The sequence below is a fragment of the Lutra lutra genome, chromosome X (assembly GCF_902655055.1).
Source record: "Lutra lutra chromosome X, mLutLut1.2, whole genome shotgun sequence".
NCBI lineage: Eukaryota > Metazoa > Chordata > Mammalia > Carnivora > Mustelidae > Lutra > Lutra lutra.
Window position 1 is genome coordinate 56955118 of NC_062296.1, and position 17264 is coordinate 56972381.

Sequence of the window (17264 nt, forward strand, 5' to 3'; positions counted from 1 at the left end):
TAACTTAGAGTTAACAAGCATTTCTGGAGGTCTTCATGTTTTAATCCTTCTGTCGGGTGGCACCTCTTCTCTGGGGCCTGCCTTCATGATTGGTTAGGACCCTTCCTGGGTGTTTCATAGCACTGTGTTCAGCTCTTTGACTGCCCTGCTCACACTTGTGTATGGTCATTCCCTGTCTCCCCATCCCCCCCGCCAGCAGTTTGTGAGCTTATGGAGGGTAGAAACCAAGTTAGATTCATTTCTCTGTCCTCGTTGCCAGGCTTACTATAGTCAGGGTCTGATTTGGCAGCTACTGGTAGACCCTTGTTGGAGGAGTAAGTAGGAGCCCCCTCTCCTCTTCTTTGATCCCCTTCCCCCTCAATCTCCTTTTCCCCTGCACTTGAGGGCAGGAGGTTACTATGTGCCCTTCTTTGGAACTTCTCTTTCTGCCCAGTGTGGGCCTGTAGTCATAGTTGCAGCTTCCCTGCTGGTGACCCTTGGCTGGGGCAGGTACCATGGTGTTGGGAGATGGCTGTCCCTGCAGGGCAGGGATGGACTGGGGGAAACTGGCTGAAGTGTGCTAGTCCACAGCCTCTGGGGTGGGAGAGGCACATGCTGGAGAGTTCTGCACAAATAAGAGTCTCCATGCTGTCCATGGAAGCCCATTAAGGGCTTCCAGGTGCCTTTGTCATCTCTGGCAAGCCAGCCACACCTCCCTAATGGTGGGGCTGCTGGGCATTCTTTCATCACCCCCCTCTTCACTCCCTTCTGTCCAGCCACTCCCATGGGACTTGCTGAGAGCCTCTCAGTTGTACGTGGTCTCTGTGCCAGTCTTGCCCCTTCTGTGGCTGAGGACCTGTTATTTACCAAGCCTTTTCAGGCCTTGAAGCTCCTTTGAGCTTCTTGACAGCTCTGTCAGGTAGATCACGTATCTTGTCGTTTGATAGGAAACTGAGGCTTGGAGAGTGCTGGTAGTCTGTCTGAAATCACACAGCAAGTGAATGACAGGGCTGGGTATTGAAAAACACTGTTTTGGTATTGGAACGCAGAGCCTCTGAACCTTGTACTTCCTACTCTGCTGGGATTTTCGCACACCTGAGCTGGGGAAATGTGGCCTGCAGAGAAGTGATCCCCTCTGTCTAGTCAGAGTTAGCCCGGATCTTCTAAATCCCTGGGCAGGTTGTGTCCCAAAGGAGCAGGTTTGGGATTCCTGGTCCTTAGCCTAGATGCTCTTGAAGGCTGGCTTCTTGTGGCCAGCAGAGGGCGTGAAAGGCCTGGGAAAGGTCTGCTGCTTCTGGTTTTGTTTTGAAATGGAAAACATGTTTTCAGTGACAAGTCGACATCATTTCTTATAATCGACTTAATTTTTTAGAGCAGTTTGAGGCTCGCAGCAAAACTGAACAAGAGTTCCCACAAACCCCCTGCGCTCACATGTGCATAGTCTCCCCCATTATTAACACCCCCCGACCAGAGTGGTGCATTTGTTGCAGTCAGTGACCATGTAGGACACATCATAATCACCCAGAGCCCACAGTTCACAGTAGGGTTCGTTCTTGGCGTTGTACGTTCTGTGGATTTGGACAAATGTATAATGACACGTAACCATCATTAAGGTACCATACAGAGTAGTTTCACTGGCCTAAACGTCCTCTTTTCTGCCTATTCGTCTCGCCATTATTTTTTTAAGTCTGAAGATACGTGTTTGTACGGGCTCACTGAACCTGAACCTTTGGGGTCAGATGTGCTTTGGAATTTTAGGGAAATTTCAGAGTTTAGAAAAATCACCTGGTGTGTATACTATGTGTTATGTGACACCTCTGGTGGGGTCAGTGGTAGTACCTCATAACCAAACTGCTGACTGTTTCTGCATGGAAGTGTTTGAACATTCACCTCCAAGTGGGAGAAATAGGTTCTCACCGGCTCAGGTCAGGTTAGGATGGCAGATGAGTTAGAGGAAGACTTTGGTTTTCAAAGCTTTTTGAGTTTTGGAGTTTTGGACAAGGGATTGCATGCTTCTCATGAGAAAGGTGAGATAAAAATCACCTGTAATACCAGCTTTTAGAGATATTTTGTTGTATGGTCTTTGCAACTTTCATGTGTTTGTATGCGCATAGACATATATGTGAAATATGTTCAGTTATAAGTGAGATCATACAGTGTATGCATTTTTCCTTATGCGATATATCTTGACATTCCCTAGCTATATGTAGGGCTTGGGATCTAGGCTGTAGCCAGTTACTCCCTCCTCAACATCTTCCCTACCTTAAGTGGTTAGAGGGTCCCCAGGTGAACTGGTGAAACTCCTTGAGATAGAGTAAGGTCCATCCCCACCTCCCCACCCCACCCCACCTCATACCACCCTGCCTCCGGGTACTTGCCAGGTCTGGGCCACTCGCTTCCTGTAGGTGCCCACTGTTGGATTCCCAACATGGTCAGCAGGGGCAGTCAGAAAACAGATGAGACCCTTCTGGAATCAAGTCTTCTGCTTATACAATGACTAGTTCCCTAAAAGAAAGGGTCTCCTCCTCCTCCACGTGCATGGAGTGTCAATCAGAGCTAGGGACTTGACCCTGCCCAGTGTCCTCTCAACCAGTTAGCTGGGCCCTTCGGGAACTGGAGGGCAGGGCCCTGGGGTGGGGGTACAGGCCTTTCCTGTTGTTGACCCCCACCTTTTCCCTCCAGCAGGAGCACTGGTTTGAAAAGGCCCTGAGAGACAAGAAGGGCTTCATCATCAAGCAGATGAAGGAGGACGGCGCCTGTCTCTTCCGGGCTGTAGGTGAGTCTGTGTCTCAGCCTTCAAGGGCCTAGGGCTGCCCCTGAGCTGTTTCTAGTGTTTAGGAGTAACCCCTGAGACGGGGTTGGGGCTTGAGTGTACTGGTGTTTCAGGGACTCCAGACCCCAGCTTCAAGTCAGTATCTGGCCTCTATCCTTTGGTCATGAGGCAGTGCAGTGATGTGAAAGTGATAATAATAACAATAATGGTGATAAAAAATAATGTTACTTAGGGACGGATTGCATTGTCAGACACTAAAGGAAACCCTTTTTTATTCTTTTCCAAGCTATGTAGGTGTAGGGACTACTGTGGTTTCCATTTGTCAGAAGAGGAAAGCAGCTTAGAGCAGGGAAGTGACTTGCCCAGTGTCAGAGTAGAGTTGGGAGTCCCTGGGTTGGGTTAGTCCATGCCTCCTGTTCTTAAACACAGCACAGTGCTGTCACCCTGAGGTCATAGAATTTTTTAAAACTTACAGAAAGGTAGAATAGTGAATGCTCATGTACCCATCATTCATCTTCAAAGTAGTCATGAACACATGGCCAGCCTTGTTCATCACTACCCTGCCCACTCATTTTCACTCTCCTGAAACAAGTATTTTTAAAGCAAAACCCTAACGTCGGATCATTTCATTTGTAAGTATTCATGTATGTTTCTCTGACAGATAAGGATTTTTTCTTTCCTAACATAATCCAAGCGTCATTATCCTACCTAACAACATTCATAATTCCTTAATAACATCTAGTATCCAGTCTGAGTGACATCTTTGAGGTCGCTCTGCCTCTGAATCTGTGACCCAGCAGGCAGCCCTAAAGCCTTGTGCTAGTAGTGTACAGGGGAATTTGTGCATGTGATCTGACCCTTCCATAGGGTCTGTACTGTCTACCAGGGAAAAGGGCCCTCTGATAGGAACCTCGAAGTAGGAGTCAGAAGCCCTGTCTTCTAGTTCGGGCTGTGATTCAAAAACTCCCATTTTCCCATCTGTTAAATGGTATTGATTCTGAAGGGCTCCTTGAGTCCTTAGAGGGTCTGCTATTTTCTCACTGTGTAGCTGGCCCCATGTCTACTGGTGGCCTGGACCAACTCTACTTCTGACTGTGCCACTGATTCTTGGTCTGAACTTGGGCAGGCAGCTGTTCTCCTGAGCCTGTTTCTGAGGCCATAACAGAAGGCCAAAGACCCAGATTTGTAATGGTTACATGAGATCACTTACAGTAAATGCCTTTGGTGCCTGACACTTGGTAGACCTTCAGGGAACAGTAGCATTGGTGAAGCCTGAATGCTGTTTTCAGTGGTGTCTAAGAGCCACAAATGTTTGTTGAATAAGTAGAAAAAGTTTAGGTGGATTAATTGCTTACCTCTCCATTCTACCAAGTGGAAGAAGCTCAGGCAGTGGACTCTGCTGGGCTGGGAAAATCCCACCCTTTCTAGCCCTGTGGTGCAAGCTTGTGTTCTTCCCGGGATGTTTTCTAGAGAAAGAGCTGGGTGTGGGGCATCTTGGACCAAAGGAAGGCAAAGAAAGAATAGTTCAGGGCCTGTGAGGTGCTGCCCTGTGCTGAAGCCTCAGGCTAGATGTGGGGCAAACGGGGCTACTGGTAGAGTGAGTGTAAGAGAATGCAGTTGGGCACCTTGATCTCAGGCGACCTTTGAGGCAGATGTTGGGGCCGATAAGGACCTGTCTTGTGTAGTAACCCATATTAACAGCAACATTCATGTGTGTCCATCTGGCTGACCTCTCCAGACACCCTCTGATACCTCCCCCCTCAACAAGGGCCTTCCAGTAAAGAGCCTGAGCTTACAGGAAGAGCTGACCGCTGCAGGTTGAAGGCCTTTCCCTATCAGCACTATGGCTACCCATTTCCCCCAGCTGGGCTGCCCTTGGCTTTTCTCTGTAAAACCTCAGAAGCCTCATGGCCACTCCCTGGAAGTACGTGGCCCCTGGGTCTCTAGGCCTAATCTGGAGGTTTCCCTGGGGCAGAGTGCACAGGATATGTACCTGGGAAGGGGACTCTGTCCTTGGGCTTTCTGCTGCCCCTCTGCTTCCAGCCTAGCTTGTGTAGTTACCCTGAGCTCAGGTGAGAAGGCCTACAGGTTCTAGTTCCTGCCACGCATGGCATGGTGGAAGGAACACAAACTGAAGGCTGGAGTTGGAGGGGGGATTGCACACATAGAGGCCACAATGTTGTTCCTTGACCCTGACTGTTTGCTGGCATTCAGCTGGGTACTTCAGATTCATCTGCAAAATTGGAATCGTTATCCTGTAAGACAAGTGAGAAGATTGAAACTCAGGAAAGAGAAATGACATGCTTAGGGTCATTAGTGGCAGAGCTGGCATGGGGTCCCAGAGGTATCCAAAGGACATGTTCTTTCTGTGACCTTGGTAAAGCCCTAGCTTTTCAGCTTAGCTGTGGACTGGCTGGGTGACCTCAAGTATATTCCTTGACCTCTCTGGGCCTTACTTCCTCTAAGAGCCTGTAGTCCTCTACTGTTGGGAATCCTGAGGCAGGTGGCTTTGGGTGTCCCTCGTGGGAACCAGTATTCACTGCTCTCTCTCACAATGGCATGTTGGGGACTTGTGAGCATCAGTGAAGGAGTGGAAGTAGGAGCCTGAGTTTCTAGGTATCCTGTGGCCCACCCTGCCCCTGCTAGGCTCAGATAACCTCTTCCTGGAAACATGAGTCTGCCTCTCTCCTGCCCTCCCCCCATAGGACTTTGACTCAGCAAAAACCTCTGGCCCTGGCTCTGTGGGCAAAGTGGAGGCCACACATGCATCTGCACGGGCCATGAAGAAGCAGCTGGGGCTGTACATGTTAGAATGATGGCCCAGAAACATTAGCCTGGACCATCAGTGCTGGGAGGGATGGATCTTTGATTAATTTTGAATGCTTTATAAGTGGGGAAACTGAGGCCTTACGAGAAAGCCAGGACCCTGTTGTCTAGATCACATGGGCAGTATCAGAGCATAAGTGTCTGAGGTTGAACTAGGCCAGAAGGAGAAGATTCCCATGGACTCCCATGTACACCAGTTTCTGTTGGGCTCTTTCTGCCTTGCTTCCTCAGTTTCCCCATGTTTGCTGTGGAAATCCTTGAGTAGAAGAGCGGGCATCTCAGAGACCAGGCTTTCAAGAGGACAGAGTTCTGTCTCCCCACAGTGAGGGTGTCTCCCCCACTGAGGGTGTCTCCCCCACTGAGGGTGTCTCCCCCACTGAGGGTGTGCCATCTGGGGCCAGGGGCCAGGTGCATACCGCAGCTGCTTGACAGGCAGGGGAGGCCTTTTTCCTGGCTCATCTCAGTGGGGCCAGGATTCCCACTGGGCCAGGAGGCAAGTGGGGAATAGATCAGGTTCCTGTCTCTCCCTGCTGCTCTGTGTACACACATTTGTGTGGTTTGTTTTTAGATTCCCTGCAGACGCCAGACTTCCTTTTCTGTCCTCAGCAGAACTTGCTGTGGCTCTTCTTGCAGGCAGGCAGGCAGCGACCTGGCAGGGAGGCGGTTCCCAGGTGCCTCCAAAGCAAATGGTAGGGCCCTGTACTTAATTAAGCTCCAGGTAGCCCAGGCTTTCCTGTCTTGCTTCTCCATATAACTCTTTGGCAAATAGTGACTATTTTAGGGCGCCTGAGGAGGAAGGATTACAGAGGTTTGAGGGACCTTCCCCCCAGGCAGTAAGGGAAGGAGGTTGAGGCAAGTCTGTTAGAGCTGTTGACTATTCCTCCCTCCCATTAACCCCTTGCAAAGGGTAGGAAGGAGGTGAGGGTCCCTGGTTTATACAGCTTTGCCTCTCATCCAACCTTTAGTCTTGTTTAACAGTAAGGGCAGCTACTTGTCGAATGCAGTAGGTCTCTGTAGTGGTGAGGGTGGGAGGGGTATTTGGCCTCAGGGAACATCATTTTTTTTAAAGATTTTATTTATTTATTTATTTGACAGAGATGACAAGTAGGCAGAGAGAGAGGAGGAAGCAGGCTCCCTGCAGAACAGAGAGCCCGATGCAAGGCTCCGATCCCAGGACCCTGGGATCATGACCCAAGCCAAAGGCAGAGGCTTTAACCCACTGAGCCACACAGGCACCCACATCTTTTTTTTTTTTTTAAAGATGTTATTTATTGGATGTGAGGGTGATCTGGCTGAGACATCTGTCACCCCACTGATCGCCAGGGTTGATTCGGCTGATCTGGTTGGCTAGGTGGGTGTCCCCTTCCTCCCTTACCCGCTCCATGTGCGTCCATCCCAAAGCTGCGTGCTTGGTTGAAGAGGACGACCTTCCCTGATAGAGAAGAGGACCATTCCTTGGTCAGGGGTATACGAATAACTGCGCTCCCCTGCTAGAACCTCCAAACAAGCTCTCAGGGTCCATTTGTAGGAGAATGTAGGGTACTCAAGCTTCCAAGATTCCAGACACGTTCAAATGAGGCACTGCACGTGGCAGTCTGCCTTTCTTTAAAAAGAAAAAAAAAAGATGATATTTGTCAGAGAGAGAGTGTGTGTGTGCGCACGAGGTGGGGGAGTGGCAGGCGGAGGGAGAAGCCGGCTCCCCGCTGAGCAAGGAACCCCATGTGGGACTCGATCCCAGGACCCTGGGATCATGACCTGAACCAAAGGTAGACGCTTAACAGACTGAGCCACCTGGACATCCCTCAAAAGGACAGTTTTTTTCATTTTTAAAGATTTTATTTATTCATTTGTTTGTTAGCGCACATGCACACACAGAAGCAGGGGGTGCGGCAGGCAAAGGGAGAAGCAAGCTTCCTGCTGAGCAAGGAGCACCAGGTGGAACTCAGTCCCAGGACCCTGGGATCATGACCTGGAGCGAAGGCAGCTGCTTAATGGACTAAGCCACCCAGGAGTTCCCCTTAGGGAACATCTTTGGCAGGATCTGCTGGCTCTGTGTGTGTGTGTATGTGTGTGTGTGTGTGTGTGTGTGTGTGCGTGCGCGCGCGCGCACATGTGCGTTTCTCTGCTCGTTCCTCAGAGTGTTCAGAGAAAGGACAGACATAGGGTGTGGGGGGAGGTAAGGTTTATGCTGACCTCTCTGTAATTTCTGCCCACTCCTAGGCCTTTCCAGGGTTCCAGCTGATTCCTGCTTATGCTGGTAGGGAAACTGAGACAGACAGAATCAGGCCTTGCCCTAGGCAGGCGATAGCTGGATTGGGGGTAGTGGTAACATCATCTGGAGCATCAGTGTTTAAAGTTACAAGGTAGTCCTTGGGAGCCTGGCCTTCACCCTTCCTTGGGCCAGCTCTGCCACATTTCTGTACTTCAGTTATCCCTCCTGTGTAAAGTAGGGCTTTGTGGGGTGAAGATGAAATAAGTTGGAATGTGAAAAGGCCTTGGTGGAACCAGTTGGGGTATTGTTCTGAGGATTTCTGAGCCCTTTTTGGGTTGTGGACAGAGGTCTGGTAGTGGGGGACCCCTTCAGCTGGACTCTGGGAGGGGAGAGCAGGTGCAGATTGCCCACAAGTGCAGTGTCAGCAAGAAGAGGAGTTTCAGTTTCTATCAAAACAAGTTCTCTGAATTCCCCTACCTCTGCAGGTCCATTGGGCCCTTTCCCCCGCTTTGGCCCCACAGGGAAGTCCAGCCCAGCCCCTAATCTCATATGCCAACCTTCTAGGAGGAGGAGGGCTTTCTGGAGGACAGAGGTGGGGCTAGCAGAGTCAGACAAGCACTGCCTCAATGAGGAGGACTTCCTGTGTTTAAGCCCTGCCCTGGATTGTTATCCCACCTTAGTATCATTGAAAAGATCCTCTCTCCCCCACTGGGAGGTATTATTGCTCGGTTCCCTTGGTGTTCAGATAGGCACATTTTCTTCCACATTGATGATCCCAAAACTAGCTTTTATCTATAATCAATGAGGTGGGTCATGCTGCCCACCCCCAACAAAGGCTGTGATTTAAATACATGTACAGTACCACCTGCCAGTGCATCTTAGGATCGAGGAGAGAAGGGGGTACTTGAGAGGTAGGTAGGTACATAGAGAAAGTCATTTAAGGACCCTGTTTTGTGAAACCTATATTATTGATTTGATGTTAATTTGGTTGCTAAAGATTTGCACTATGGACACAGAAGGTAGGCCTGTGGACCTTTGGATTCAGTAAAGGTAAACAGCCAGCCCTGCCTGGGTGAGGAAGGACAGCCTAGACTCCTTGTTCAGGGCGTTCCTCTGGCTGAGGAAGTGCGACAGAAATGAGGAAAAGCTTAGTAAGTGGTTCCGGTGACATTCTGAGTGACTTAGGGATGATTAGCTATCTGAGAGAGTCATTGTCCACTCATGACAAGCAGGAGCCCCTAGGTTCATTTCTTAAACACCTAGTGCATCGTAGGCATTTAGTAAACCCTACCTCATCTAAACAGCCCCCTGTGAAAGAAAGAGTAGTTACTCTCCCCACTTCACAGATGAAGTCACTGTGGCCCAGAGAGCTTGAAGGCCTTGTCCAGTGCCACACAGCTAGGAGGCAGCAGAGCCTTTCTGCTAGGCAAGAGCCAATGGCAGGGGAATGAGGGGGCCTTTACGAGCTTCCCTCAGCTCCCTTCCCTGTTCCAGTCTCTGCTTTCCTCCATTTTCTTGCATCTGGCATCCAGCTCAGGTAGATCCATCTCCCAGGAAATGCCTGTTGGTTCTTCCGGAGGAACATCTCAGCCATTTCCTCCAGCTTGGCAGGCCAGCCCCTATTTAACCCCTTTGCCGCCATCTCAGTTCCTGTTTACTGCAGCTGCTGGCCGCACTGCATCCTCAGCACCCCAAGCTTGTTCTACATAAATAGCTCTCTGCAGCCACAGTGGGCTCTGTGGTCCTGGCTTCTAAGAAAGGTGGCAGCAGGGGGCCCCCAGCCTCTGCGCAGGGCACGTGACTTGCTGGAAGTGCTGCTGTGGAGGGGGAGGGGATTGTGGCCACAGAACCCACATCCTTGTTTACATCGGTGAAGGGGCTACCCCTTCCCGCCTTCACAGCTCCCCTCCCCCTCAGGTCTCTGCACCTCCAAGAGGAGGTGAGACAGGCATGGGGCCCATTTTCTATCTCAGAACTGCCCTTTTCTCCTTATCTCACAGAATCCTCCAGGGAGGGAAGGAGAGGGCAGTGAAGGCATTCTTCTGGCGATTCTTCAGAGGTAGACTGGCTGTCACGGAAGACCTTTGCAGTGTTCCTGCTAGACCTGCCCCTGCCCTGGTGCCCCAGGGAGATCCCATCAGAGCAATAGTCATTTGGGGAGACAAAGAGAAATTCCCTCTTCATCTTAGAATGGGTATCAGACGTGCCTTGTCTTCAAGCCCACTTTAATTTCCCAGGGGAAGACTCTGGCTCCCTTAGCCTGTCCATCCACTCAGCAAGCTGGTCCCGATTTCCTGTACTGTATCAGGAGGCCCTGAGCTGGGGGGACTTGGGTGTGACTTGGTCTTGGCCCTCAGTGGGAGTCAGAGCGGTCAGGCAGGGGAAGTTTGCACACACCTTTGATAAATCTGGTGATAGAAGTGTTCTGGAGAGTGGGAGGACTGGGGAACTGTATAAAGAATACTTGGGTGTTTGACAAGTAGGTAGCCAAGGAGGATGGAAAGAATGCCCTGAAGAATGCCCTGAAGAAAAGAGGAAATGGCATGTGTGAAGATCCTCAAGTAAGGCAGGGGGGAACCTGGTTCTTTTTTGTTTTTTGTTTTTTTTTTTTTTTTTTAAAGATTTTATTTATTTATTTATTTATTTATGAGAGAGAGAGAGAGAGAGATAGCATGAGTGGAGAAAGGTCAGCGGGAGAAACAGACTCCCCGCTGAGCAGGGAGCCCAGTGTGGGACTCGATCCCGGGACTCCAGGATCATGACCTGAGCCGAAGGCAGTTGCTTAACCAGCTGAGCCACCCAGGTGTCCCAGGAGCCTGGTTCTTACTTTGACTGAAACCCTGTGACACCTAGACCACTTGGGCCACAGGCAGGCTGCCTTTCCCCATTTAAGCTTAAGTTATGTTCATATTTGTGTCTCTTCCTAGATTAGGTGCTTCTTGCAGACGGGGCCGGATTTTACTGACCTCTGTCCCCTTCACAGTACCCCACATTTGAAGCCCCACTCTTGGTAGGGGACTATGATTTACTGAGTCTGTCCCAAGCCTAGTGCTGGTAACCTTAGACCCATGATTTCGTTGATCCTACAAGAGGCCTGCCAGGGAGTTAGTTACCTGCTTGTTCCTGTTTTGCACGTGAAGCCTGTGAGGCTCAGGACACTTGGGTTGCTTACCTCTGGTCGTTTAGCTCACTAGTACCTGGCAGAACTGGGCTTGGAGCCCAGTATTTATGGTTTTTTCTTATTTATTTATTTATTTTTAACCTACGAAGGCCATGCTGGCTCCCGAGAGTCAGGAAAATTGTATTCTAGAGTTGAATCTGTCAGACTGACTTGCTGGGTGACTTGGTGAAGCCACAGACTGTCTCTCAGCCTTAGCTTCCTCACGTGAATAGTGAAGGGGGAGTGTGGAATTGCTGGTGCTCGAGGCCACTTAGGGGACTTAAAATGTTTGTTGACTTATCTGAGTGGCCAGGCAAGCCCTGGACAAACTTGTCTGCCTGAGAGGCCTGTGGTTGCATTCCTCTCACCCGTACTCTCCTGTTCTTAGAGACTGTCCCTGCCTGCCTCTTTTTTCCATGATCCCATTCCAGCCCTCAAAGCCAAGCACACTCCAGGCCACAGCATAGGAAAAGGAACTTTCTGGCCCCCAGCCCTCCACCCCCAAGGATATTCCAGGACTTTGAACTCTTGTCTGGTGACAGCTCTTGACCCCCGCCTCTCCTTTCTTCTGTCTCCACAGCTGACCAGGTGTATGGAGACCAAGACATGCATGAGGTTGTGCGAAAGCATTGCATGGACTATCTGGTGAGACCTCGCGGAGGCCTCGGGGTGGGGGCAGAGTGGGGACATCCCCTCCCCGCACAGACCTGACCCTCCGATCTATTCTGCAGATGAAGAATGCTGACTACTTCTCCAACTATGTCACAGAGGACTTCACCACCTACATCAACAGGAAGCGGAAAAACAACTGCCATGGCAACCACATTGAGATGCAGGCCATGGCAGAGATGTACAACCGGCCCGTGGAGGTGTACCAGTACAGCACAGGTATGTATGTGGTGGGTAGGTGAGCAGCTGACGGCTCCTGGTCTGAGCCCACCCATCCCAGCCCACTGTGGATGCTCCTTCCTTCTCTTTCCCTGCAGAACCCATCAACACATTCCATGGGATCCATCAAAACGAGGATGAACCCATCCGCGTCAGCTACCATCGGAATATCCACTACAATTCAGTGGTGAATCCCAACAAGGCCACCATTGGTGTGGGGCTAGGCCTGCCATCATTCAAACCCGGGGTAAGTGGGTCCCCGTGCCCGGGATGGCTGCTAGATAGAGAGGCCAGAAACCTCTTTTGAGGTCTCAGTTCTGCCCTAGCCTACAAAAATGACGTGCCCCCTGAGTTGCCCCTGACCTCTCACCTCTGTAAAACTAGGAAGTTAACCAGAGTGATCTCTCAGGGCTCATTTGGTACTCTCCATTTGTGTGTCTGAGCTGGCTTACCCATCTTTCATGCCTGTTGATTTTGGGATATGGAGGCACATCTGGGCACTGTGAACCTGGGCTTGGTCTGGGTATCTCGGCACCTGCATGGAGCAACCGAAATGCAGCAGTTCTAGACAGCAGTGGTCATAGAGACTTGAAGTGCAGGCCTGGCCCAACTACTTACTGGCTGTGGGACCTCGGGCAGATTATACAAGTAACGTGGGCTGGCCACTCAGCCGATACAGAACATGCCTGACCCTGGGCCTGATGCCTAGTAGGTGCTCACAAGGTGGCAGTACCTTTTCCAGCACATGCTGACAGATTCTCATTCTCTCTCATAAACAGTCATCTTCTGGGGATTTTGCTATCTTCTGTTCAGGTTTCACTTCCTACAAACAAAGTGCCCCTGCCTCATTTTAGGAAATGCACACCCTAACACCAACACACCCTCCAACATAGTTTTTTTTTTTTTTTTTTTTAAGATTTTGTTTATTTATTTGACAGATCACAAGTAGGCAGAGCAGCAGGCGGGTGGGGGGGGGAAGCAGGCTCCCCACTGAGCAGAGAGTCTGATGCAGGGCTCAATCCCAGGACCCTGAGATCATGACCTAAGCCGAAGGCAGAGGCTTAACCCGCTGAGCCACCCAGGTGCCCCTTAATTTTGTTTTTTAAGTAAACTTTTATTAATTTATAACAGAACAGTTTTAGATTTACAGCATTATTGAGTTTAGATTATTTTTGTATTCCCCACTGTTACGAACATCAGCATAGAACATTTGTCACAATTATAAACCAGTATTGATACATTAACTGAAGACCATGACCTCAGTCATTCCCTAGTGATCTTATTTGTTCCAGAATCCCATCCAGGACACCTTACTACATTTAGTTGTCATGTCTCGTGGCTCCTCTTCGTTCTGACAGTTTCTCTGAATTTCCTTGTTTTTATCTTTGATCTGTTTATAGATTCTAGTTTTGCCTTTTCTGGAATGTCATGGAATTGGAATCATAACAGTATGTGGGTTTTTTTCAGAGTGGCTTCTTTCACATAACAACACAGATTTGATATTCACCCATGACTTTTTGTGGTCTGATCACTCGATTCTTTTTTTTTTTTTTTTTTTAAGTTCTATTTTTTATTTTATTTATTTATTTATTTTTTATTTCTTTTCAGCATAACAGTATTCCTTGTTTTTGCACAACACCCAGTGCTCCATGCAATCTGTGCCCTCTCTAATACCCACCACCTGGTTCCCCCAACCTCCCACCCCCCGCCCCTTCAAAACCCTCAGATTGTTTTTCAGAGTCCATAGTATCTCATGGTTCACCTCCCCTTCCAATTTCCCTCAACTCCCTTCTCCACTCCATCTCCCCTTGTCCTCCATGCTATTTGTTATGCTCCACAAATAAGTGAAACCATATATTTTTTATTTTTTAAAGATTTTATTTATTTGAGAGATAGAGTGAGAGATACCATGAGAGGGGAGAGGGTCAGAGGGAGAAGCAGACTCCCTGCTGAGCGGGGAGTCTGATGGGGGACTCGATCCTGGGACTCTAGGATCATGACCCAAGCCGAAGGCAGTTGTTTAACTGAGCCACCCAGGCACCCAAGATTTTTTTTTTTTTAAAGATTTTATTTATTTGTCAGAGAGAGAGGGAGAGAGAGCGAGCACAGGCAGACAGAATGGCAGGCAGAGGCAGAGGGAGAAGCAGGCTCCTGCTGAGCAAGGAGCCCGATGCGGGACTCGATCCCAGGACGCTGGGATCATGACCTGAGCCGAAGGCAGCTGCTTAACCAACTGAGCCACCCAGGCGTCCCCCCCAAGATTTTTTTTAAGATTTAAGATTTTTTTTTTAAGATTTATGTATTTGAGAGAGAGCACTATTGGAGGGGTGGAGGGAGAGGGAGTGGGAGCAAGAATCTCAAGCAGACTCCGCGCTGAGTGCACAGCCCAACCTGGGGTTTGATCTCTCAACTCTGAGATCATGACCTGAGCCAAAATCAAGAGTCGGAAGCTTAACCGATTGTGCCACCCAGCTACCCCACTCACTTCTTTCTCTTTTTTTTTAAGATCATATTTATTCATTTGACAGAGAGCAAGCACAAGCAGGGGGAGGGGCAGGGGGAGAGGGCAAAGCAGGCCCCCCACTGAGCAGGGACCCCAGTGTGGGGCTTGATCCCAGGACCCTGGGATCATGGCCTGAGCTGAAAGCAGATGCTTAACTGACTGAGCCACCCCGGCGCCCCAGCCCTACTCATTTTTCTTTTTTTTTTTTTTTAAATTAAAAAACCTGTGAATGCCTTAAGGAGTTTTTATTTGTTTGTAGACTTAATTATTTAGAACGGTTTTAAATTTACAAAAAAATTGAGAAGGTAGAGTTCCCGTGTGTCCTCCTCCCCCTTGCACAGTTTCATTTTTATTAACATTGGATGACTGTGATACATTTGTTACAATATATGAACCAATAATGATACATTATTATTAACTGAAGTCATCCTGTCTCTTTAGGCTCCCTTGTCTGTGATGGTTTCTCACACTTTGATGTTTTTGATGACCTTGACAGTATTGAGGAGTACTGGTCAGGTGTATTGTAGGATGTTTCTCTTTTGAAATTTGTCTGAAGTTTTTCTCATGATTAGACTGGGGTTATGGGTTTTAGGGAGGAAGATCACAGTGGTAAAGTACCAGTCTCTTCACATCATATCAGTGATATGTACTGGGACCATGATTTATGACTGTTGATGTTGACCTCGACCCCTGGCAGAAGTAGTGTTTGCCAGATTTTCTCCATTGTAAAATTACTCTCTCCCCCCATTCCTTTTTCCATACTGTTCTGTTTGAAAGAAGTCATTATGCACAGCCCACACTGTAGAAGCAGAGGTTATGCTCCATCTTCTTGAGGGTAGAGTATCTATGTAAATGATGTAGAATTCATCTACAAGGGAGATTTGTCTCTTGTCCCCCATTTATTTATATCACTATGGACTCAAGGGTATTTCTTTTATATTTTGAGTTATAATCCAGTACTATATTTATTTTGATGCTTACATTGTTCCAGTTTTGGCTGTCAGGAGTGCTCTCAGTTGGTTCCTGCATCACGTTGACATATCCCCATCATTGTAGTGGTGGGTTGTTTTTTTCTTGTTTGATTTTGTTTTGTTTTGGTTTGTTTATTGTGTTTCATTTTGCAGCACTTTCTTACTTTCTGGCACTATGAGGTGCTACCAGTTAATCTTGTATATTTCTTGCCCCAGTCCTAGAACCAGCCATTTTCCCAAAGACCTCTGGTTCCTTTTATTGGAATATGTTATTAGAAACCAAGATCTGGGTGCTGACTGAGCTCCTTACTACTGGGGTGTCCTTGCTTCTAGGCCCTTTCAGCTGACAGAGCAAGGAGATAGATCTGTGTATACTAACCTGTGATACATTTATCTAGAAATATTTCTTATGTAACCATCCATATCTCTGTGAAGCTACAGTTCTTAGCTGATATCTCCAACTGATAAGGTACCTCATCAGTTTTAATTTGCAATTTTCTGATGGCAAATGGTGTTGAGCATCTTCTCATGTGCTTATTTGCCATCTGTATATCTTCTTTGAGGAAATTGTGTGTTTATAGACTTTTTGCCCATTTCTAAATTGGCTTGTTCTAACATAGAGTTTTACATGCTTTCTGGACTATTATACATAGGTAAAAAATTACATTTTCCATCATAACTTAATGCACACATTGGGTGTAGTATATGTATTTACACTAAAATAATATTAGCGTTTCACTGAGCAATACTTAATGCCTAGAATATGCTCTGGTATTTTTTTATCACTTCATTTTTTAATTTTTTTTAAGATTTTTATTTATTTATTTATTTGACATACAGAGATCACAAGTAGGCAGAGAGGCAGGCAGAGGAGGGGAGGTAGAGAAGCAGGCTCCCCGCTGAGCAGAGAGCCCAATGTGGGGCTCGATCCCAGGACCCTGTGATCATGACCTGAGCCAAAGGCAGAGGCTTTAACCCACTGAGCCACCCAGGTGCCCCTACTTCATTTTTTTAAATGCTGTTGTGTCTCTCCACCTGACAAAAAGCACTCTCTTACAATGTCCCACAATTCATAACACCCTTTCCCATGATGATACCATCCCCTTGTCGCCTTAAATGTCCAAATACTCCCTTCACCCTGTGCACACTCAGCTAACTTCTCAGGTGATCTTTTCTCCTTGTCCCATCTGGGCATAGGTGAGGAAGGTCTCAACATTATGAAACGAGTCATCGCTGGATGAGGCATCTTTAAATTCCAGCACCCGGCTGCCCCAGACATAGTACTTCACTCAAGGTGTCTTGGGATTGGGAGCAGGGCTTCTGAGTATAGGAGTTTGGAATGACAAGTCCCACTACCGAAGCCAGCCTTCCTCCAATTCTTGATGAAAAGGCGGCCTGCTTGGGGGTCCTTGTAAGAGTACCTGCCTTCCTGTCTCCTCTTTTCTGGGCCTATAGGCCTACAGTCCTGAGCCAGTTCTGGCTCCTGGCCAGAGTTCAGAGTGTCACCCCACATCCCTGTTCCTCCCTGCCTTGCAGTTTGCAGAGCAGTCCCTGATGAAGAATGCCATAAAAACATCAGAGGAGTCATGGATTGAACAGCAAATGCTGGAAGACAAGAAGCGGGCCACAGACTGGGAGGCCACAAATGAGGCCATTGAGGAGCAGGTGGCTCGAGAATCTTACCTGCAGTGGCTGCGGGATCAGGAGAAACAGGCCCGCCAGGTCCGCGGCCCCAGCCAGGTGAGTCCTCGGCTCAGGTGAGGCCTGGCCAGGAACCCCTTACTTCACATGTTCTGCTCCTGTACAGAAAGAAGAAATTAAGCAGTTTTGACATCTGGAAGAGAAGGAAGCTCTCAGCTCATTCTGTACCACATCTTGGCCTTAGTCTTGGCATTGTGCCTTAGAACTCTCAACACCTTTGTAGAACAAGCTCTTAAGGAGTGAGGGAGGCC

General features: G+C 48.5%; 1 protein-coding gene across 3 annotated transcripts in view; it reads left to right on the top strand.

Moving 5' to 3' along the window:
- Positions 1–17264, top strand: part of OTUD5 (OTU deubiquitinase 5) — a 29324-nt gene that overhangs the window by 8813 nt on the left and 3247 nt on the right. For 2 of the 3 annotated variants that reach the window (XM_047714709.1, XM_047714710.1), the window contains exons 2-6: positions 2662–2755; positions 11531–11595; positions 11682–11838; positions 11937–12085; positions 16849–17052. In XM_047714709.1, the coding sequence (XP_047570665.1) occupies positions 2662–2755; positions 11531–11595; positions 11682–11838; positions 11937–12085; positions 16849–17052 (669 nt within the window). The remainder of the gene's footprint in view (positions 1–2661; positions 2756–11530; positions 11596–11681; positions 11839–11936; positions 12086–16848; positions 17053–17264) is intronic. The other variant, XM_047714711.1, reaches the window with a different exon arrangement.